Consider the following 24,363-nt stretch of genomic DNA (forward strand, 5'->3'; position numbering starts at 1 on the left):
ACATCTATAGGGATTATTGTTTTCTTGTTTCATTTAGATCCACCCCAAGAAGAATTTCTTTCCTTAGAAGATGATCTAAAGGTGCATGGCTATCACTGGGGTGTTTTTAATTTCTCCTTCAATTTTCTCAGTTTCTCTATCATCTGTAAGAAGACAAAGAGTATTCCCTTTAAAAATGCAGATTAGTAAAGGGAAATGAGCCACTAAATAAGGAAGATGAAAGAAGCATTGTCATGTGTGAGTTCCTCAGTATCACTACCTATCCATATTACACATACTGGCAGAACTCCACTCACTTGTAATGATGAAGATAAACTAGAATGGACTTTATCAGTCCCAGCACACGCTGTCTACACTCTTCAGGACTAGACAGTCATTGAAAACCTGGGAAACCTTGGTTCAGTTCCTCAACATATGCTCTTGTGTCTCAGACCAAAAAGTCACTTCAGCCAGTAGACACATAACTTATTCTCAGCAACTATCTCTAAGGCATAATAGTGGGGCTCTGTTTTCACTTGCAGGTAGAAACTACACCAAGGAAACAGACAGAAGAGTGTGGAAAATGTCAACCATGAGTGATTTTGAGTGGGTAGCTTTCTGGGGTGAGGGGGACATTGCCATCACATGGAGTGGCTCTACGCTCTTAAAACAACATGTAGTTGTTAGAAATTTCAATGAGAAATTTCCTTGGAAAGCAGACACAGGGTAAATGAAACATGCAGCAATACCTTGTTCTCTAAGTTGCCCTGTCAGTGGAAGATAGAAAAATCTCACTCGTCTCTGATGTACACAAATAAATGTTGTGTGGGTTGGCATTCCACGCACAGTGTTTCACATCTTACAGAACTTGGTTTTCTCAAAAGAATATATTTTGGAAATACTTGAGTAATCACTGCTTTATGGCCCTTAAATATGGAATTAGAATCCTGCTTATCCTGTGAGCTGAAATCAGGCAATTAGTAAGCAATCAGTGAATACATGTGATAATCTATTGAAAAATGAGCATTTTCCTTTTCATTCAAGATTTGTCAATTTAGGTTTTCAGATGACAAATTTCAGCTTCTACAAGCTTCATCCTTAAGAAAAGGCCGTAGGGATGCAGAACTTATTGCAGTCAGCTTGTTTATAGAAAAACTTACTCCTAGCCTAACCTCTGTGTGAGTTATATGTAAGCATATATTCATGGATATTAGCGAATGGAAGTCCACCTTTGTTGGGGCAATTACTGATAATGAAAACAAATTTCAGAACCATGGTCTGCAATTCCATATGGGAGAGAAAAACCTGGGACATACAGGATGGTTACTTACACATAACTGATTTTTACACACTCTACTTTCCAAGAGCGTCATTATTCATATGCTTGAAAAGAAGTAGAGTTGCCTAAAAATGTCAGACTTCTTTTATGTAATGAGAGCTGTAAGGAACACTGCAAAGGCAGTGGCCAAATCATTGAACTAGACATATTTTTCTCATTTCCTTTGCAATAATACAATTTTAGTTGTGAGTGTATCTTTTCCATTGCAGAACATTTCCCAGTGGGTGTATGCGGACCATGGGTATGCTGAGGTAAACTAGCACCCTTCTACCTACACCTGGGACACCACAGGAAGCGACATGTATTCTGGAGTCAGCACAGAAAGCCCTGTCTGTAATTCTTGTTGGAACAGGGAGGATATGGAAAATTCTGAAGAAGGAAGATGATTTTTAAGTGAATGTCTTATTAATTGTAGACAGATTTTTCTGTAATATCTTCCAAGCTCTATCAACTCATGGCCATTTAATTTCTCTGTGTTTTTGGCTAGCAGATATAAGGGTATTCTGATATTTAAATTATTCTGTTATTTTCAGGGAGAGTTGATGCTTTCTGTCCCTGAGCATTTATTAATACAAGCATAAATACACATTTTTTCTCAAAGTGGAATTTCTCACACTAGACAGTTGGACTAGAATGACAATAATTGTTTATCCAGCTGAGCTGGTAAAAATGACTGAACAAGAAAAAGAAAAGAAAATAGAGTCATGGAATATAAGGAGCATTAAGGGTTTGTAAGATAGCGTATGCTTGGACAGTCACGTAACACGCTTCAGGAAAAAAAAATACCAGTATGATTTTATACAACTCAGGAATTTCACTGAAAGCCTGTGTAAAGTCTTAAAAAAACATGCTTCAAGCCTTCAGGAAGACCTCCAGGAATCCCGAGAGTTGCATTCTTCATAATCTGGAATCTAAACAATCTGTTATTCTATAAAGCAAGCTGTCCATGCTACTGGTGAAAAATAAGGCACTAAAATACTACTTTCAACTTCTAAAGGACATGTTCAAGATAACGCATGTTCAACTGATTATTTAAAGAGGAATGATAGATCTAATGGTGGATCTAACTATGCCTAGATAAAGGAACTAAAGATATAGTCTCCACTTGATAATACTAATCTCTCATAAACTGAATTTAAGTTGCTCAGTCAGCAAATAAGATTATGTCTCAGAATCATGGTTAACTTCTAAAAACAAAAACAATGGCAGATCTTGAAATCTGAGCCATTCAATGCTGTAGCTACCTACCATCCTTATCTAACCATAGAAAATAATGTGAGAATTTCTGTGCAGAAAGACTTGATCAGAGGCCTGATTTCCAACACATGACTGAATATATGGTTAAATCAGTCTGTCTCTCATGCAGCCTTTCAGCCTGCTTGCTTACTCTGCAAGTCATAAGATTTTTTTCTTCTCAAGAAATGGCAGTTTGGGCGTATTTATACCTAAGAGATTTAAAATCATAAGAACAGTACTCAAACTGATTTTGTAGGACCTTCACTATAGTAAAAATCGAGCTATTGCAGGACTGAAATTCCCTCTCTACAGTAGATCTCATGGCAGGGGGGTTGGAACTAGATGATCTTAAGGTCCTTTCCAACCCTAACTATTCTATGATTCTATGAAACAAAACAGGTCTGCAATTGCTTAATTGTTTGCCCATACTATTTTTTCAGAAACCTTAAAAAAATAGAAAAAACAACCCAACAAAAAAACCTCCTAAAACTCCAAACAAAACCAAACCCCAAAACCAAGCAAGCAACAACAGAAGAGGAAACTGGAATTATATCAACAGCAGTTCATTTGGAGAAAGAAGAGGGATTTTCTTCTTAACAAGATAGTCTAGCAGCCTATTTTAAAGCATCTGGAAAAATCACAGAATTTTTCAAATATTTGTAAAACATGTCAAAATTGGATTCTAAGTGAGTAAACAGTTGTTTGCTAGCCATGTGGGCCCCAAATCCAGACAAGATGTCACTGATGTTAATTGATTTACCACTTGATTAATCTCAGAAGAATTAATGACTAAGCATCTTGAAATGAAGAAATGCATTAACAAGAACAGTACTAACTCTGTTTGATAATGGATTGATTTCAAAAAATGGGTGATTTCTTTCCAGATTTTTTTTTCAATGTCTCATCTGAAGTTGCCTTGGGATTACACATACCAGACAATACTCAAACCAAAAAAACCAGAATTGAGAACAATTACATATGAAAGTACTTGTACTGAAGCCAAAAAATAATGACTGTTGTGTCCTTAGCCAATAATTTTACTCTAAGGCACAGCCCTCTTTCTTCAGGCTTCTCAAAATGTTTATGAAACAAAGTAAATGTGAAAAAATGAAATAGGACAAATAAATTGTATTACAGTAATATTCATTTGAGATTTAACTGTATCTTTAAGAAGGCTGCTTAGAAGTAGTAGGTCATCATTTTTGGCCAAATATGATTTCTTCATTCCACAAGTAGTCTCCCTAGTGACAACTGGGCTAATCCTGGAAATAGTAAAGAATTCAAGCTCTACCCTTTTGCATAATTATACCATGCCAAAAATGACTGTTCAGAATAAATAACCAGTGCAAGACTGAAAATCAGCAAAAATATCATTCAATGCAATAAACAAATAGGGTGCAACTTTGGTTTGGTCATTTGTTTTTTTATTAGCAAGATGATATGGTTAGCAACACAAATAATGGCTGCTACATGATCTTCATACCCAGCAATTTGAATGTGACAAAAATGGCCTATCTGAAAAAAATATTTCCCACCAAAATAGCAGATGAGGATTGCTGGAAGAATACAATAAACTTTTCACCAAAGAATCAAGGAAAAACGCAGTATTAAATGGTGAACTAAGAGGAAGATCATCACTCAGTTTGGAAGTACCGAATAATCTTTGCTGTGAGAGAACAGACATAGATATGACCAGGGTCCAGTCTGGGAGCTCTGCCCTGGCCGCCCCGGTGGTGGCCAGCATAGGCACCCAGACAGAGCCGGTAAGTGGGGAGGTGGCGGTGCAGAGCTTGGAGTGTAGAGAGTGCCTGCACTGGTCCTGTGAGGGAAAGGTGCAGAATGGGCAGGGCTGCACTCGCTGCTCCCTGATGGAGGTCCTCCTGCAGCAGGGACTGAGGTGCGGGATGTTGTCAGTAAGCTGCAAGATGTCAGGGAAGCTGAGAGGAAGCAGGACTGCTTGCTCCAGGCCCAAACAGCACAGGGGCCTCAAGATTCCCCTCTAACTCATGGAGGAAAGAAGGGGGCTGTTGATCAGGGAAGCTGGGAATTAGTAACAAAAAAAAAAAACAACCAAAGGAGGGAGAGAGCAATTAAAAGCAAGGGGCTTCCTTCTAAATCTGCTGTACCCACCCAGAACCGCTTTGCTGTCCTGCAGGGGGCTGATGAGGAAATGCACTTGCATCAGAAACAGTTGGCTGTTGCACTGGAACAGAAGATCTCTACTGGTGCCGCAAGGAAAAAGCGGCAGGTTGTAGTAGTAGGGGACTCTGCCTTGAAAGGGACAGAAGCGCTCATCTGTCAGCCTGACCCGGTCGCAAGGGAGGTGTGTTGCCTACCTGGGGCACAGATCAGGGATGTTGCGGAGAGGCTGCCTGCTCTAGTAAGTCCCATGGACTATTACCCGCTTCTAGTGATACATGTGGGTGCTAGGGATATAGACAGTAGTAGCCTGAGGAGTATAAAGAAGGACTACAGAGCTCTGGGAGAGGTGGTCAGGGGTTCTGGAGCTCAGACAGTCTTTTTGACAATTCTCCAAGACACAGGGAAGGACCTTCCAAAGGCAAGGAGGATTGGACAGGTTAATAAATGGTTAAAAGGGTGGTGTCATAGTCAAGGGTTTGTGTGTCTTGGACATGGGGCCCACATTTGTAGGCCAGGCCTACTGGGGTCTGGTGGAGCTGCTCTGATAAAGAAAGGGAAGAGCGGCATTGCTGGGAGGCTTGCCAGACCTGTCAAGGATGCTTTAAACTAGTTGTGTTGGGGAGGGAAGCATCATTCCATCCCAACACACCCGGTCAGTTGCCAGCACCTATAATAAATACTCTGAGCAATGCAGTGATATTCTAGCCACTCCAGCCACTGAGCTGGCTTCATTTGGAGCTCGGATCAGATGCCGCTATACAAATGCCAGTAGCATGGGGAACAAACAAGAGGAATTAGAGATGTGGGCACATCTACGGGGCTATGATATAATAGGCATCACAGAAACATGGTGGGATGGCTCCTTTGACTGGAGTGTTGGAATGGAAGGTTACAGGCTTTTTAGAAAAGACAGGCCTGGTAGGAGGGGAGGGGGAGTTGCCCTTTATGTTAGGGATAGGCTGGAGAGTATGGAACTCCATCTGGGGACAGGTGATCAGTTAACAGAAAGTTTGTGGGTCAGGGTTAAGGGGAAATCGGTGATGGGACACATTACTGTGGGGATATGTTACAGACTGCCTGATCAAGAGGAACCTGTGGATGAAGAACTCTACAGACAAATAGGAAAAGCCTCACACTCACAGGCCCTTGTTCTCATGGGGGACTTCAATCACCCTGACATCTGTTGGAGGGACGGTACGGCCTGGCACAAGCAATCCAGGAGGTTCCTTGATTGTGTGGAAGACAACTTCCTTCTGCAAGCAATAAAGGAGCCAATAAGGAGAGGTGCCCTGCTTGACCTCGTGCTCACCAACAGGGAAGGGCTCGTTGGAAATGTGACGCTCCAGGGAAGTCTTGGATGCAGTGATCACGAGATGGTCGAATTTGAGGTCCTCAGGACAGTGAGAAGAGCGTGCAGCAAGCTCACTGCCCTGGACTTCAAGAGAGCAGACTTTAGCCTCTTCAGGAACCTGCTTAGCAAGGTTCCATGGGATATAGCCCTAGAGGGCAGGGGGGCCCAAGACTCTTGGTTAACATTCAAGGATCACCTGCTACAGGCTCAGGAGTGTTGCATCCCGACTAGAAGGAAGTGCAGCAGGAGGGCCAGGAGACCTCCTTGGATGGATAAGGAGCTGCTGAGAAAAATTCACAGGAAAAAAGAGGCTTATAAAAGATGGAAACAAGGACAGGTGGCTTGGGATGAATACAGAGATGTTGTCAGGGTAGTTAGGGAGCAAGTTAGGAAAGCTAAGGCCCAATTGGAGCTCAACTTGGCAAGGGATGTTAAAGATAACAGGAAGGGATTTTATAGGTATGTAGCGGCTAAAAAACAGACTAAGGACAATGTAGGCCCCCTCCGGAAACTTTCAGGAGAACTGGCTATACAGGACTTGGAGAAGGCTGAGGTTCTGAATGACTTCTTTGCCACAGTCTTCACTGGCAAAGGCTCTGACCGCAGCACTCAAGTCTTGGAAGGTGGATGCAGGGACTGTGAAAATCTAGACCTTGGGCCCACTGTACGAGAGGATCGGGTTCGAAACCATCTTAAGGGCTTGAACATACACAAGTCCATGGGACCTGATGAAATCCATCCACGGGTCCTGAAGGAGCTGGTGAATGAAGTTGCAAAGCCACTGGCCATCATATTTGAAAAATCATGGCAGTCAGGTGAAGTTCCCGAAGACTGGAAAAAGGGAAATATAACCCCCATTTTCAAGAAGGGGAAAATGGATGACTCAGGGAATTACAGACCACTCAGTCTCACCTCTGTGCCTGGCAAAATCTTGGAGCAGATTCTCCTGGAAGGCATGCTAGGGCACATGAAAAATAACAAGGTGCTGGGTGACAGCCAGCATGGCTTTACTAGGGGAAAATCCTGCCTGACCAATTTGGTGGCCTTCTATGATGGGGCTACAAAAGTGATGGACAGGGGTGGAGCAGTTGATGTCATCTACCTGGACTTGTGCAAAGCGTTCGATACTGTCCCACATGACATCCTTGTCTCTAAATTGCAGAGACATCAATATGATAGGTGGACCACTCGGTGGGTAAAGAACTGGCTGGATGGTCGCACTCAAACAGTTGTGGTCAACAGTTCAATGTCCAGCTGGAGATCAGTAACGAGTGGTGTCCCTCAGGGATCGGTGTTGGGACCGGTCTTGTTTAATATCTTTGTCGCTAACATGGACAATGGAATTGAGTGTGCCCTCAGCAAGTTTGCCAATGACACCAAGCTGTGTGGTTCTGTTGATACGCTGGAGGGAAGGAATGCCATCCAGAGGGACCTTGACACACTTGTGAGGTGGTCTGATGCCAACCTTATGAAGTTTGACCATGACAAGTGCAAGGTCCTACACCTGGGTGGGAGCAATCCCAGGCACAGCTACAGGTTGGGCAAAAAGGAAATTCAGAGCAGCCCTACAGAGAAGGACTTTGGGGTGTTAGTCAATGAGAAAATGAACATGAGCCAGCTTCAGTGTGCACTCACAGCCCAGAAAGCCAACTGTATCCTGGGCTGCATCAAAAGAAGCGTGACCAGCAGGTCAAAGGAGGTGATCCTGCCCCTCTACTCTGCTCTCGTGAGACCTCACTTGCAGTATTGTGAGCAGTTCTGGAGTCGTCAACATAAAAAGGACACGGAACTGTTAGAACAAGTCCAGAGGAGGGCCACAAGGATGATCAGGGGACGGGAGCACCTCCCATATGAAGACAGGCTGAGAAAGTTGGACCTGTTCAGCCTGGAGAAGGCTGCGTGGTGACCTCATAGCAGCCTTCCAGTATCTGAAGGGGGCCTACAGGGATGCTGGGGAGGGACTATTCATTAGGGACTGTAGTGATAGGACAAGGGGTAACGGGTTGAAACTTAAACAGCAGAGGTTTAGACTGGATATAAGGAAGAAATTCTTTACTGTTAGGGTGGTGAGGCACTGGAATGGGTTGCCCAGGGAGGTAGTGAATGCTCCATCCCTGGCAGTGTTCAAGACCAGGTTGGACGAAGCCTTGGGTGATATGGTTTAGTGTGAGGTGTCACTGCCCATGGCAGGGGGGTTGGAACTAGATGATCTTGAAGTCCTTTCCAATCCTAAGTATTCTATGATTCTATAATTGTTACTATAAAAAGGAGTCTCTGTGCCCAGCAAATCATTTGAATCGCTAATTTCACACCATCCTTAAGGGCTTTTTGATAAATTTATAAACAAAAGAGTATTAGCTATGTTAATGGGACACATTCTTTCCCAGGTCAGATAGAGTCAGTGTGAATATGCCTATTGTAGCACAGGATTTTAAGAAGGATGGGACATTAAGACAGCCTCTAATTGTTGTGCTTACCCTGTGCTTAGGTGTCTAAATGGTCTACAGCATAAGCATTTCATTCCTGAAAATAAGATAAAAAGATGGACTCCAGTGTTTAATAATTCAGTTGTGCATACACACGGATATACAAAATGTTTTTGACATGCCTGACACCCTTACAGATTCTAATCATCATATAATGTGTAAATAATCCTGTTAAATTCCTGCTTGAAAAGTAAAGAATATCATATGCTTCCTTATCAGAATGTAGCTCTTTCCCTGTAAATGCAACCTAATTTTCTAATTTAGTAGTCTTTTCATTTTCTGACCTGCTAAACCACTGTTCATTCAAATAGTGTATCAAACAAAACCATTTGTACTTCAGAATTAACTCTCAGTTCCTTCTTTGCTCACACCTCTTCTCAGTTCCATACTGCTTGTCAGAAATTTGCCACTCCTCCTACTAATTTCTGATTTGCATTCGATTTTGCCCAATCAGATGACTTTGAAAAAAACCCAAGCCTGGCTAAAGATGACAATCCCTTAAAAAAAAATTGATAGCAACTGAAAATACTGTAGTCAAAGATCAGCTATTAGTTGTGTTAATGATATATACAATAGCCCTCTGACTAAATAGATGTGCAGTTAATGAAATTTTGTGAAAACGTCTCTCTAGAATCAAAAATTGCTGTCAAAAGCCTTTCCACTCATTGTCATATTCCTCCTCTTTTTCCATTAATAGCTTAATTTAGGTACTGGACAAAGAAGAGCAGTGATACACATCTAAAACCAAACTGCTGATGAACACTCATTAAGAACACATAATTTAAACCAATTACATTCTGAGTGTCCTGATATTTGCCAAATTTCACTGTGTAAAGGCATGCTTTAATCTGTCCATTTCAACAATGTCTAAGTAATTTCAGCATATTACTCATGTTTTAAGCATATTTATCTTAAATATCTCAAGCTAACAAATTCTACAATATCAGAATTTTCCATTCAAAGCTTAGCTTTTTGAACATCTTCTTGAGGTAACAGCATTTTTCTGCACAACATAATCTCTACCGATTTATGTCTGGCTCTAGTTCATGTCATTCAGTTTATATCTGTGCAGCATCTCCATAGCTTCTGCAATGCATCCTAGTCTTTTTATGAGTCAGTCTGAAGGCTTTTCAATTGATACAACCATCTTTTACATTATTACATATTGTTTTTTAGGATAGAATACAGACAAGTTGTGATACCACATGGCAGGTATATTCCTTTAGATGAACTGCAGGATAAGCAGACAGACATCAACCAGGAACAGTTTTCTGGTGTACCTGTGCCAAATCCACAGTGCACATAATAGTGGTAGACTCTAGACGTTACAAACTATAATGTTTTCCCCAGAGACAGAAAATCCTAAGTGCCAAAAAGAAAACAATCAACGGCCCAAATGCAGGTTGATAATGATGAGTTTCTAAGGAGAAATATCTTGAGAGGTACCTGAATCACACCCCTTATTATGCCTTGTCCAGAGGAAGAATGAAATGGGACCACCCAAAAGACAGTTTGCACAGTCAGCTGAGGGATACCAGCATGGAAACAGCAGCAGCAAAAACCTTAGGTCAGTTCTCAGTTTTAGAACAAACTACAACTGGGCATGTAGGGAATCATTACATTATTATCAGGTTAGTTAATGCAGGCTGTTTTGATTAGCATAGTACCCAGGCTATTAATTTGACCTAGCTGCCAAATCTGATCAAACTGATCACTTTAAATATAGTAGAGCTATGACACTGTACTGCAATGAATCTTAAAAGAAAGACTACAGGAAGACTGCAATCCTGTGAACTTGCTCCTTTTCCTCTTGCTGCAAAAACACAGACTGGGAAAAGCAGATGAGCTCCCTGCTCTGAAAGTGAAAAGCCAGCAGCACCACTAAGAGCAACTTCAGAGATAGTGCCGAACAGCCTCTAAAACCTGAGTCTGGGGAACATTTGGAGAACCAAAAAGCTATAAGGGATAGAGCTGCCAAAATCTTAACTCTCAACTGAGCACATGCCAACTGAGATTTCTGAAAAGCTTATAAAAGTAAAAGGCATTACCCTGGCACCAGAACAATGTTTATCCACTTGTTCTGTTTCTAGCTGTTGCTCCATAGCGCAGACACGGTAAAACTCAATGAAAAAGTTAAAAATTATCACAATCAAACATGTCTGGTTTTTTTTTGTTTGCTTTTTTGGGTTTGGTTTTTGTTTTTTGTTGTTTTTTTTTTTTTTTTTTAACCCAGACTCAGTTTAAGAAATGTCTGAACAGGATTTTCTTAAAACATTTTTAAAGCCAGTTACATAGAAAATTTCAGACTGAACAATTTTTCGTCAGCAAATTTACATGGAACTGAAAACAGGACCTTTAAATGGGAAATACAGGGCATCCTGCAATTCAGGAAAATATATCCAGGTCAGTGTCAATATAATAACTGGAATTGCATAAGTGGCACAGGTGGTTAAAACTCAAAAGAAACACAGGTTCTAACTTAAGCATGTATTTATGTTTAAGTTTTTCAAATGCTTCACAATTAAGAGCATTATTTTAAAACTGTTCTAAAAATGCAAAGATTCACAAAAAGATTTCCAACTCACATGCTCTAGCATTCCCTTTTATAACAGGCAGCCAATCAGTGAAGCAAAGACCTAACTAAAGCTGGTTGACGTAAATGACAACATCTCCTCTTACACTGGAGGCCTGCATATAGAGGTCACCTGACAGTATTTCCACAGTTGCCTCAACTGTCTCATCACCTTTAGCCCCTGACTATACTTATGAATCAGTAAAAGCCTCATAACTTTGATGACACAGAATTATGTTCTCTATATCCAAAACTGCCCCTTGCTAGACAGTACGTTATTACTCTCCTCCTTTCTGTAAGACAACCAATCACTATGGGAAATATTGCAAGTATCTAATCAGTTTTCAGAAATCCAAAGTATTTTCCTTTGACACTCTTGACCCCTTGCAATGTGAACTCAATTTTCCGTTCATCTCAGTGATTGTTCTTGGTTGTACTGCCTTTTACAAGAATGTGGTGCACTCTCACATTTCTGACTGGATCGATGGTATCAGAATTAACTGAATTTCTTTATCTCTTCCCAGCACTACCCTGTTCTAGGCTTGGTTTCATGTAACCAAAGATAAATGAAGTATATAGCTCACATAAAAGGAATCACAGAAGTAAACAGACTCTCCAAAGATGTACCACTGAGTATAGAAATATAGCAGATTAATATTTCCATTTCAGGTAGTACTTCTTACTCATGCAACTGCTGTTATCACGGGTTGGAAAACATGCATTGGCTTACAGACAGTGAAACATGCAGTTCATCTGGGGATGTACAATGTATTCTTCCATCAGCACCGTAAGATTTTAATTTTTTTTTTTTTTAAATTTGGCTTTTCCAGAGGAACACAGCACAATACCCACTGGAACAAATGTGAGCATAGTGGCTCTTCTGTCCCTGATTGACCCAGTTTCCAAATTCAGACCTTTCATCAATGAGAAAAAGTATTTCTCATATCAACAGTAGATGGTACTATGCAATACAAGTAGTTCACTTTTAGTAAGAACATTGCTGCCTCGTCTGACTAAATAGATTACACTTCATATCCGTAATTGCTGGTTTACAATTACCAGAATTCAACATTATGTAATGACTAAGAAGTGCAATACAGCCTGAACAGGATCCTAGATATACCAGGAATCAACTGATATATCAATTAACTACCTGAATACCATAAGAAAACCATAGAATATGAAGATTAAGAGATATCCTTTGTGTGATAGTTGTTGCATATCTACATTTTGCCCTCAGGGATTCTAAACAAGCAGTCTGAAACTCAGTTATAAGTCTTTGATTCCCGGAGGAGAACATGACACTTGATTCTGAAACGCTGGATAGAAAATAAAAAAAAGGATGTGTTCACATTATTTCAAATTGCAATATTTAGTAGACCACAATCCCAAACCAGGATTTCAGGAGCAGATCCCAGTTGAAAACCAAGTGGAGGGTTCAAATGAGGGTTTATTGAGTGGAAGTAAGAGGTCTTCCTTCAGCTACTTGCCAATCCCACCATATGGGGCTTATCAAAGAAAGAAAGTGGCAAGTCAGAGTGGAAATCCACCTTGCTCATTTTCCATTCATTTAATGTACCTTTGTACGTGAGTTGAAGCAACTTCTTGGCTGTTAGGACTTCTATCCAGGCCAGACTAGTGCTCTGCTCACCTCCTGATGTTTCCCAGGAACAAAACTTGGCTACTAGGGAAAACCGACCCCATAAACCCAAAACCCTCCCACGGCATAGTTTGTTGTGTTTTGCAGCACAAAGTGGAATAAAACTATACATTATTACAGACATATTCAAGAAGTGTTCAGGACTAACTGCTCCAATTTTTAAACAGCTTGCTATATGATAATCATAAATAGTTTTGCAAAACCCCTTTCCAACTACTCTTTTTAAAAAAAATTGTATGAACATTAGGGCCATTAGCACAGGCACTAATATGGCATCTAGGGAAGTGTCTGTGTAAAGACAAACTCTGAATGCAAATGAGTTCCAGTAAGTCCTAATGCCAAGACACACTATCATGTCCTTTTCATGCCATATATTTTAGAAGTATTGAATAAACTACTTGACACGGCTTCAAAAGGTTTTTTTTGTATACTTTGAATTCCTAGCATTATTTAAGATCACATAAGTTGGTAGGTATCAAAGGTGAAAAATACAAACTGAATTTTCAAACCAGATAAGCAGATGAGAGTAACTGTTTAGAAATGGATTAAAATAATCTGAACAGATTCTATACAAACAAATCCAAGTCACTAAAACTGAATTTCCCAAGCACAGATACAGACTGGACAACAAGAGCAGTCCTGAGGAGAAGGACTTGGGGTGTTGGCTGATGAGAAGCTTAACACAGGCCAGCTGCAGTGTGCACTTGCAGCCCAGAAAACCAACTGTATGCTGGGCTGCACCAAAAGAAGTATGACCAGCAGGTCGAAGGAGGTGATCCTGCCCCTCTACTCGGCTCTCATGAGAGGACCTGCAGAGCTGTGCTTAGCTCTGAGGGCAACAACATTAGAAGGATGTGGACCTGCTGGAGCAAGTCCAGAGGAGGCCACAAATATATCAAAGGGCTGAAGCAACTCTTCTATGAAGACAGGCTGAGAGATCTGGGCTTGTTCAGCCTGGAGAAGGCTCCAGGGAGACCTTAGAGCAGCCTTCCAGTACCTAAATGGGGCCTGCAAGAAATCTGGAGAGGGACTTTTTAAAAGGGCATGTAGTGACAGGACAAGGGGAATGGTTTTAAACTGAAAAAGGGTAGATTTAGATTAGACATTCGGAGAAAATTTTTTACCATGAGGGTGGTGAGGCAATGGAATAGGTTGCCAAGAGAATTGTGGCTGCCTTATCCCTGATACTGTTCAACGGGCTTTGGGTAATCTGCTCCAGTGGAAGGTGCCCCACCCCACGGCAGGAAGTACATGATCTGTAAGGCCCCTTCAAACCCAAACCAGTCTATAATTCTATTAATATATTATGATATGACTGCCTTGTAATACTAAGGCCTTACTTCATAATCTAAAAGTTCATAAGACCAACAGTTTCTCAAACCCTAAGACTGGATTAATTCATGGGAAAAACATAATGGGAAAGCTGGAAATATTTATTTTCCTTATTTCCTCTTTTTTCTTTCACAGCTGTGCTCAAAAGGTTGGTTGTAAGTACTCTTAGGATAGAAAAGCTGAAGAACATCTACAAATTAATAAAACCAGATCTACGATATTATTAAGATGTCATTGGATCTATTAAAACACAGGCCAACATTTGGAAACGAGAAAGATCCCTCCATATACACAAATTGAACAGAATCTGAAAGAAAATAAAATCAGTATTTTTTCACCCCAAATCTCTTGTTAGCACCATGCAACAAAGTACTACAAACACAAGAAAGTGACTAGGGTCTTTAGTCGCTGGTGCGTTTTGTCTCTATCACCACATGTGAAACATTAATGCAGCCTTGTCTTTGTTCCTATCATAGCAACTACTAGTTTGGAAAAAAACCCTCAAACTCCTAAGTAGTACATAGCACTAACAAGGATTTCTTATTTGTATAGTCACTAAAGTTCACAAAGAAAAAAGCCTGTGTAAAGTGTAAGCTTCGGTGTGTTTTGCCACAGTCATCAATAACTTGGCTGTAAGTATTTTGTGCTGTAATTCTTTGAAAGTTTCAATTACAATAATAGTCTGTTAGAAAATGCATGCAAAGTATCATATAGAACACAAACAATAAATTACCAAGCAAACTGCATTCATTAAGAAACAATTAGAAAAACTTTCAGCAGAATTAAATTTATGCACATACAATTTTATCTGCATGTGCAAGATGTTTAGAATGATTTAAGGATTTTAAAGCTGAAATTAAAAAAGATACACATATATACTTTAAACAATAGCATTATATGAATATTTTAAAATACCTTTGTTTCTAGTGATTTCATTAAGAAAATTAATCATAATGATACAAGTACTACACTATTTAAGATTATGTCAGCTCTTCAATTACTAACTCTTATGACTATATCTCAACAGCAAAAAGGTATTATGTGTTGAAAACTGACCCATGGTTTCTTGCACATGAAAGTGTAAAAATAATTCTACTGTTATAAATTATATATAATTTGAAATCGCTATTGTGTGAAAATTTTTTACTTCCTTCAAAGGAACTGGAAGCCCCCAGAGGAAACTGTTTTTTTTTTCGAATTTAATAGAGTTGGTGTCCTACCACAGAGAAACATTTGATTTCAAGCAGGACTTGTGGTGGAGCATTCCACCTCAGACCTGCAAATATTATCTAATACAGCACAAAGTAATGCAAAAAGTTTTGAAATACATATTTACCCAATAAATTTCCAGTATTTCTGCTGCTCCATGAAACATATTAAAGATACTTATTACACAAAGAACAAAATCCTGCAGTTGAGAGAATAAGTGTAAGACGGAGATTTTTCTGAGGTAAAGTGACTATGGAGCCACACTATCCAGTTTTTACAGCTGAGGAAATTAACCTACTTAAAAAACAGACTTGTGTCAGCATTCAGAAGTTGAGAATTTCTATATTTCATCCTATGTTCATTTTTGTTCATGATAGCCTAACACCACCCCAAAACTTTTTTCAACACTAAAGAATGGACACCACTAAGAAGAGCCTGATGAATGCAAGAGGTGACCTACAGTAGCCTGCAGAGTCCAGCAGATCTGGGCAGCACTGTGAGGGTACTGTAAGACATTGTGAGGATGCTGTACATCATTTAGTGGAAACTATCTTGTTCAACACGGTTTCAAGTCATTTCAACACTGCATACTCTGTTGTCATTTCCATGGTGTCAGCTTTCTGCAGATGAAATAACCACACGTATTTTTCCTGCCCTTGGAATGGTACTGTGATTTGTTACAACAGAGTTTCCAAAACACCTTGAGATCCCTGGATAAAGGCACCTGATGAGTGTGAAAGTTCTTTCCATAAGTTTTACTGTTTTTTCAGAGTATAACTTGGATCTTACTTTGCTTCCAGTGCCAGTGCAATGATGCCAGCAGCCATAGGTGCAGAGGCTGAGGTTCCGGTATGGCTGTCTGTGCAACGCTGCCTCAGGTCTGTGGTGATCTGGAAGAAATTGAATGTGTGAAATTTAGAACACAGCTTTAGAAATCAGAACAGGTTTCATTTGCTCAAATGAGCTGCATGTACATGGACCATATTCCCTTCTTTCATTGCAAGGAAAGTTAAAAAAAAAGGTGTCAGAACACATGACATTATACTCTGAGCCTGAAGTCACTTGTGAACTTGGAGAAGTTTACAAGTTCCTCTGTTGCACTGAAAACATAAATTAGTCTCCATTCTTCTCATGGCATGATAAACAAAAAGACTTGTAAATTAGAAAAACATGCAGAGTGTTTTAAAACAGCACAGTTAGAACTCTGCCCTTCTACTGCATTTATAGAATATTTTATGTCTAAGAATCTCTAAGTGCTTCACAAAGAAGAAGGAGCTCCATCTTACAGAACTCCCTATGTACAGCCTGGTTATGCCCAGATACTACAGGAGAAGTATGCAGGGGGTAATCAGGTTGCCTGAAGTCACATTGGAACTATGTGACAGAACAGAATACCACTGGGCTCATGCTAAGTATCGTGATTAATCCTTCCTTCATGCCTTATGCAATAATTCACATGAAATTAAGCAACAATTCATTGGAAAGTCCTGATGTAATCACAAATTTGACCTAGACATTACCAGCTAATTAGTTATTTGCAGATCTAAATTGTTACAAATTACTTAAATATATCCTGCCACATATTTTTATATGTAATTTAAAGTAGATAATATGAACTGTAATGTGCACTACCAACTAGAGACACAGTCTTCTACTTAGCATTAGGATATCATTATGAACGTTAGGCAGATTCTTTCTGTAAGACAGTATATCACACACAAAAAATGTGTTTATCCTAAATTCTGCTTCTTTCAGGCAATCTAAAGAGATTATAACCTATGATCTTCTTCCAGAAGAAGTAGTTGCTAGCAAGAGCAAGGCAGCAGAGATAGTAAGCCACTACTACCTAACAGAAGCTCAAGCAAAACCCATGCAGACTTGAGGAAAGTTGCTAGCAGATAGCAGTAGCAGCCCACAGCACGGAAAACTCCATGAAGGTGCCAGAGTGAATGACTTGTGATGCCAAACCTTATTCTCAGCATTTTAGCTAATCCCTGAGACTCAGTCACTACGAGACATCTGCCTGGGAGGCAAGGAAGTTGCTCACACAGCTTCCTACCTAAGCAACCAGAATTACTATATCTCCATTTCCCTAACCCTAACCCTAATTCACTAGTATAATACTTCATTTGCAACACAGGTATGCGGAAAGATGGGAAAAGGAGAGATGAGAGGATCAAAAAATCACAAAAAAGCACAGGGCATCTAAAAATGTCTGTCTAGATTTGAAACGGGAAGATACGCAAAATACGACCTGAAGAAACAGCCACATCATCTCTGGGCAGAATGCAAGCAATTGCATGCTTCATATGTTTCATACATTTGCATTTGCCATATTCAGTAGTATATGGATTACATAATTTGTATAAGGCTGCTTAAAGTGCTCATGACATATAAGCATATACAAGCTAACACAGAAGACTTCTAATAGGGAAGGAGCTAACAGCACCAGGAAATTATTACTGAACACAAGCAGTGAGCAAGCGAAACAAAATGGAGGCTTTCAGAAATTGAAAGAGGGATAAAGGCATTTATAATGTCACACACTTAAATTAGTGAACATACCAAAAGTCAGATTTCTTGAATAACAAAGTTCAGAAGGAACCTCTTTTTCCCCTTATTATTTAATATCCTTCATAAATGCACACCTTGTTAAATAATTTCTTTTATCGTTCATCAGGTAAAAGTTGAACCCCATAAACAAAATGTTCATGTAATTTCTTCTTTTGTAATGACTGTATTAATTTAAACAATGAAAAGTGTTGGAAAAACGTTTAAGCATGCAAATCCCATAAATGCCGTGATAATATGAAGCAGTGAAACTGCAACAGGAACTGTCCTAACATGACATTGCCTGTATGTGCAAATGCAAGCAGTGATTTTGCAGTGATTAACATGTTGAAAGACTACAGGATGACAAGCACCCTAATAGGTACAAGATTCCGGTATCTCGTTTGTAAAAACAATGGTCAGCACTGTGGCAAGGAGTAAAAGGGAGATCAGGAAAAAGAGGGCAGGAAAAGGGACTAACACATGGTTGTCTCTTTTGTAGCCTGGTACCTTATCCCTTGCAAAAAAGTGGTGCAGCAGGCGCTTTCCTCAGAAGACCATAGGCAAAGCTTATGGGAGCTCAGGCAGGGAGAAGTGCCCCCAAGAGCAGCCTTTTCTTAAGAGACAGCCTCTCTCAATACAGTGAAAAGCACACTGAATTGTGCTATCTGTATCTCTCATCCTCTGGAATAACATGCTTCCAGAGTGTTTTATTGTCCTGTAGCTACAGATATTAAGCACAACAAACCATGACGGCTCTTTATTTTGCAACATCTCTCACATTCAAAGCTGATGTTGTGGCAGCAGTTTGAACTACAGATCCTTATCTCTCTCCTTCACTCAGCAAATATATCCACAGATGTTGTACGGAAAGCTTCCTTAGTGGAAATCCCACTTGAGCTATTTCAAAGCCAAGTTACTAATAGAGGCTGAGATGTTTAAGTCTAAGTTACCTCCAAGATCTGAGGCATTTTTTCAGCCCTATGGATTCAATGTCAGAGAAGAGTTGCATCCACCCTAAGGAAAAAAAAAAGGGTACAGGACCACCACCAGGTGAGCAAGCTTGAAGAATTAAAATAGTGAACCGTATGAGGGCAACATCATTAATTACAATAAAAGGATGTGGTATCTGACAGCATCATGAAGCTCTCATTAGAGTATATTAGCTGTCATTCTGATTAAGAGTGGGGATAAGCAGAAATTTTTGCATCTTTTGTTGAGTACAGCACATTTGTACGCTTCAAATACCTTTGCAACAACTGCTGAGCTATGAAAATGGTAGTCAGACTGCCCAAGAAAAGTCTATGCCATATTTCTAGGGAGATGAATTATAGCCACTTCTAAATCTTTTGAATCAACCAGATTTGATTGAAGACAATGACAATGTTTCTGGTACTGACCTAGTTTAACCAACATGAAATCAACAACCTAGGACAGACACCCTGATAAAAGGCAGAGAAAAATTAAATTAGTCACCACAATGTAATACCTGCCATATGCAGAAGCCAACAGCTTTCAGAAAGTCCATGTATTTATTAAAGAAAAAGCTCTAGAACACTGCAACAGTTTTATAGAAGTAACTTCCTCTGAAGAATTAAGGAGATGCCATTTCTGTACAGTCATTATTGAGGCTGCATAACCGATCTTTCCATAGTTTCACTGATCGGGACGTTAACGGCTAAGGTAAAAAAAAAGGATTTCCCTTAGCACTCACTGTTCATTCCTGAGCCTCTGCATTTCTTGCTATTTTATGTTCTGTGACATGAGCTCTCTGAACTTACTGAACCATTATATACCTTCTGGTACAGGTCTTCAAGATATGTTGATTTCTATGAAACTGTATCCCTAGAAGTGACATGGGTTTAATGAAGATCTACTGATCCTTCTCATATCTTTTGTGTATCTGAAGCTACTCAAAATTGAAGGTGCCAGGTTCTGTGTATCTTGATACACTGAAAGTTTCTGAACAAGAGCAGTGGGGGTTTTTTTTGTGTTTTAAGAACTGGCAAGACAAGTTGATTTTTTTTGGGTTTTAGGTTCTGCTTAGAGCAGAACCTAGTTAGCAAGGCAGAAGTGTATCTCAGAAGAGAATGAATTCAGGATATGAACAGGCATTTTTTAGAAAACAAAGAAATAGGTGTAACGTTGAGTTATTTTCAGAAGGTTAAGTCATGTAATAAGTTCATAAATTATATTTGTGAGTGACTTTCATATGTAGATTCCTTAGTGCTTTAAGAAATAACTTGCTATCTGGACATCTATAAATCAATGGGTCCGGATGGAATGCACCCACGGGTGCTGAGGGAGCTGGCGGAGGTCATTACTAGGCCACTCTCCATCATCCTTGGTAAATCGTGGGAAATGGGAGAGGTGCCTGAGGATTGGAAGATGGCAAATGTCACACCAGTCTATAAGAAGGGCAAGAAGGAGGACCCGGGTAATTATAGACCAGTCAGTCTTACCTCCGTCCCTGGAAAGGTGATGGAACAACTTATTCTTGACTCCATCTCTAGGCATATCAAGGATGAGGGGGTTATTAAGAACAGCCAACATGGTTTTATGAAGGGGAAGTCATGTTTGACCAACCTTATAGCCTTCTATGAGGAAGTGACTAGGTGGAGGGATGATGGTAGAGCGGTACATGTGGTTTTTCTTGATTTCAGTAAGGTATTTGATACTGTCTCCCACAGCATTCTCATAGATAAGCTAAGAAAGTGTGGGCTTGATGAACAGGTAGTGAGGTGGATCAAGAACTGGTTGAAAGGAAGAAGGCAGAGAGTTGTGGGCAATGGCACAGAATCTAGCTGGAGGTCTGTGACCAGTGGAGTCCCTCGGGGGGTCGGTGCTGGGACCAGTGCTGTTTAATATCTTCATCAACGACCTGGATGAGCGAACTGAGTGTACCCTCAGCAAGTTCGCTGATGACACTAAACTGGGAGGAGTGGCTGACACACCAGAAGGCTGTGTTGCCATTCAGCCAGACCTGGACAGGCTGGAGAGTTGGGCAGGGAGAAACTTGATGAAATTCAACAAGGGCAAGTGTAGAGTCTTGCATGTGGGGAAGAACAACCCCATGTACCAGTACAAGTTGGGGGTTGACCTGCTGGAAATGAGTGAAGGGGAAAGGGACCTGGGGGTCCTGGTGGAGAGGAGGATGACCATGAGTCAGCAATGTGTCCTTGTGGCCAAGAAGGCAAATGGCATCCTAGGGTGCATTAGAAAGGGTGTGGTTAGTATGGCAAGAGAGGTTCTCCTCCCCCTCTACTCTGCCTCGGTGAGGCCGCATCTGGAATACTGCGTCCAGTTCTGGGCCCCTCAGTTCAAGAAGGACAGGGAATTGCCTGAAAGAGTCCAGCGCAGAGCCACAGAGATGATGAAGGGAGTGGAACACCTCCCTTATGAGGAGAGGCTGAGGGAGCTGGGTCTCTTTAGCTTGGAGAAGAGGAGACTGAGGGGTGACCTCATCAGTGTTTACAAATATGTAAAGGGTGGGTGTCAGGATGATGGAGCTAGGCTTTTTTCAGTGATATCCAGTGACAGGACAAGGGGCAATGGGTGTAAACTGGAGCATAGGAGGTTCCACATTAACATCAGGAAGAACTTCTTTACTGTAAGAGTGACAGAGCACTGGAACAGGTTGCCCAGAGAGGTTGTGGAGTCTCCTACATTGGAGATATTCAAGGCCCACCTGGACAAGTTCCTGTGTGATGTACTCTAGGTTACCCTGCTCTTGCAGGGGGGTTGGACTAGATGATCTTTTGAGGTCCCTTCCAACCCTTGGGATTCTGTGATACTGTGATTCTGTGAAAAAGGAAGTAAAAGGAAATGTGATGCATTTGTACAATATGTCTGATAAATGAAAGGCCCCTATTGATAACTGCATTAAGTTGTGCTTAATCTGCCCTAGCTGCATGGTCTGCAGTTGAGGAAGCTATCTTCCAGCATTGTCCTACAATATTCAAAATAGCAGAGAACAGAATAATAGAAAAAAATACCTTAATTGTATATTAACCAGCATTTCTGCACTCAGTGTGTTCTGAAAGATAAGTTCTGTAAAGTATATCTCTATATTGCCTTTTATTTGCCCTTGTCCCAAAGTGTGAGCTTGTACACCTACACCTATGCTGGCACCCTGCAGCTGCTCTTGGAAGCACCTAAAAGTAAACCTAACTCTTTTCTCCCAGGAGTCTATATAAAAGGCATACACCCAGCTGCACCTGGGAAAGGCAGTTTGCACATTTTGGGCATGACAATACATCCGAAAGGTTGGAAACTCTGTTTCCAATAATGTGCTAACAGTACTACAATAAGATTTGGTAAAGCATGAAGTCAAGCACACTTGAAACAAGAAGGAACTCACGCAAGATGATCATTGTGTGTTTAACTGTAACTGTTAGCTCAAGTTATTTCAGGCCAGAATTTGCTTCCATTTAGTTTTGCTCAAAGTCAGTAGATAAAAAACCTTAATATGGAAAAGAGTTATGCATAAATTATGTTCTTATGCTATCATTGTACAAGACTGAAAAAAACCTCTGGACTAGAAAACCTTATAAAAGTACATGACAAAAAGTAAGAACGAGTTCATTTGATTTTGATTGTAAATCCCACATCATGTCACATCTTCCGAATTTATTGCAGCGGTATTTTTCTTCCTATTCTGAATACAGGAGCCTCCAACAAACCAAATCACCATAAGCCTTGAACAAACATTGTTACTTTTTCATGTTACAGCATGAAGTTGAGCTCTTCATAACTAATTTGTATACTGAATATACATTAATACGCGTAATAGAATTTGGAGATTTTAAATTTAATAATAATAATCTATTTTTCTTCTAGTATTATTTTCCCCTTCAAACTTACCGCAAGCTCTAAGCTTTTTGTGAAAAAATATGAAGAAAATCTGACTCAAAAGAGGCAGCAGTCTAAACAAAAATGTGAGATACTATGCAGTGAAAAGGATGTGGGTACAATAATGAAAATAAATACACATTTTTATTCTAGATTCTTGTAGCATTTTACAGCAGTTGAAAAACTTTGTCCTCCACATTTTCAGTTGTCTTCAGTTCTTGGTTCAAACAAGATTTCTTTCCAAGCTAAATGAGGTTTTATAGGTCTTCAGTTGGACTAGATTTTAATATACAAGTTGGAGAAGAGAATAGTGATACTGTCCTTATCGCTTTCAAAATCACGCTATAAGCAAGACAGTCACAAAGGTGACAGCAAAGTCCTTGCTTCCATATATGTGCATACTGAAGGACTACCTAATACTCAGTTTGAACTAGCCTCACAATTTCATGTAATTTCCCACTGGGCTGCAGCATAACAGAAGCATGTAGCTGCTATCCATTATGAGAGTTAACTGGATTAAACACAACACAGAAAGCCACTGACTGCATTTAATGCACAGTGTTTCGCTTCCTCACTGAAGGTGTCTGGAGGGGAAACATGCTTGCCTTGCTTTAAATACCAAGTAGCAAAACACCCTCAGGTAGGGTGTGTGTTTCAGAAATCAACTGAAACTGAAGTGCAGGAAAAATAGTCTTGGAGGGAATATTTATGGTCTGCTATTCAAGCATTTGAGATCAGTGCATCTAACCACACACATAACATCAAAGCTGTTTTGCACAAAAGTAGTCAAGGGTAAATTAAATTCTGGTAAACAAAGAATCAACGGATTTGGGCTACTTCCTATGGCTCCTCAGTACACTTATGTTTTTACCATTTGCTGTGCAAAATGATACACTGTGTAGGAATAATCTGAAATTGGCATATGTGACTGGACTGCTCCCAAAGGAATGTAGGATCTGATTAGTAAAAGCAATCAGTGCTTACAGAACTGATGGATTTCAATTAAAATTTATTTTTACTTTTCTCCAGTAGCCTGTGCGAGATCTCCAATGGAGACATTGGAGGATGTTTTTAAAGAGGCATTTTTAAAATTTTTTTCAATGTTTATGTAAGATCTCTTCATTATTTCCCAAATTATGAGATAATATATGTTTATTCTACATATAATAAGTAATGTCTCTTTTGTAAAGTATACTTTTCAAAATCTTACAATAAAGTAAAAAACTACGTACTAGCACAGTGCACAAATTCTGGAAGTGATAGGTACTATACTTCAGCAAAACAAAAAATATTTCAGAAGGAAGTCTCTGACAATAAAGGTGAGATCACCTGCACATGTGTTTGATGCTAGTTCAAGTCATAAAGGAGTGACATGTAAGAAATAAACAATCAAAATCAAATTAAGTTGCGGTTACTTTTTGTCAAAGAAACTCAGAACAAACTTCAGTAGCATATGAGGACCTGCAATACCATAGTATAGAAATACCTACACCAATACCTATATATATTGAAATAGTAATTCTGCATTCCGTAAAAGCAGAATGTCCATGTTATTTGAAAAGAATGGAAGACAATCATCAAGAAAACTACACCTATCAAAAAGCCAGAAGGATGTACAAAGGTTAAATCAGCTAAGTAGAAAACTACAAATAAAGT

At 39.9% G+C, this 24,363-nt stretch overlaps 1 protein-coding gene across 2 annotated transcripts in view; it reads right to left on the reverse strand.

Annotated features, from left to right (window-relative positions):
- Positions 1-24,363, reverse strand: part of PCSK5 (proprotein convertase subtilisin/kexin type 5) — a 261,360-nt gene that overhangs the window by 106,649 nt on the left and 130,348 nt on the right. For both annotated transcript variants that reach the window (XM_034072696.1, XM_034072697.1), the window contains exon 9: positions 16,096-16,196. In XM_034072696.1, coding sequence (XP_033928587.1) covers positions 16,096-16,196 — 101 coding nt within the window. The remainder of the gene's footprint in view (positions 1-16,095; positions 16,197-24,363) is intronic.

Source organism: Melopsittacus undulatus, chromosome Z, assembly GCF_012275295.1.
Source record: "Melopsittacus undulatus isolate bMelUnd1 chromosome Z, bMelUnd1.mat.Z, whole genome shotgun sequence".
NCBI lineage: Eukaryota > Metazoa > Chordata > Aves > Psittaciformes > Psittaculidae > Melopsittacus > Melopsittacus undulatus.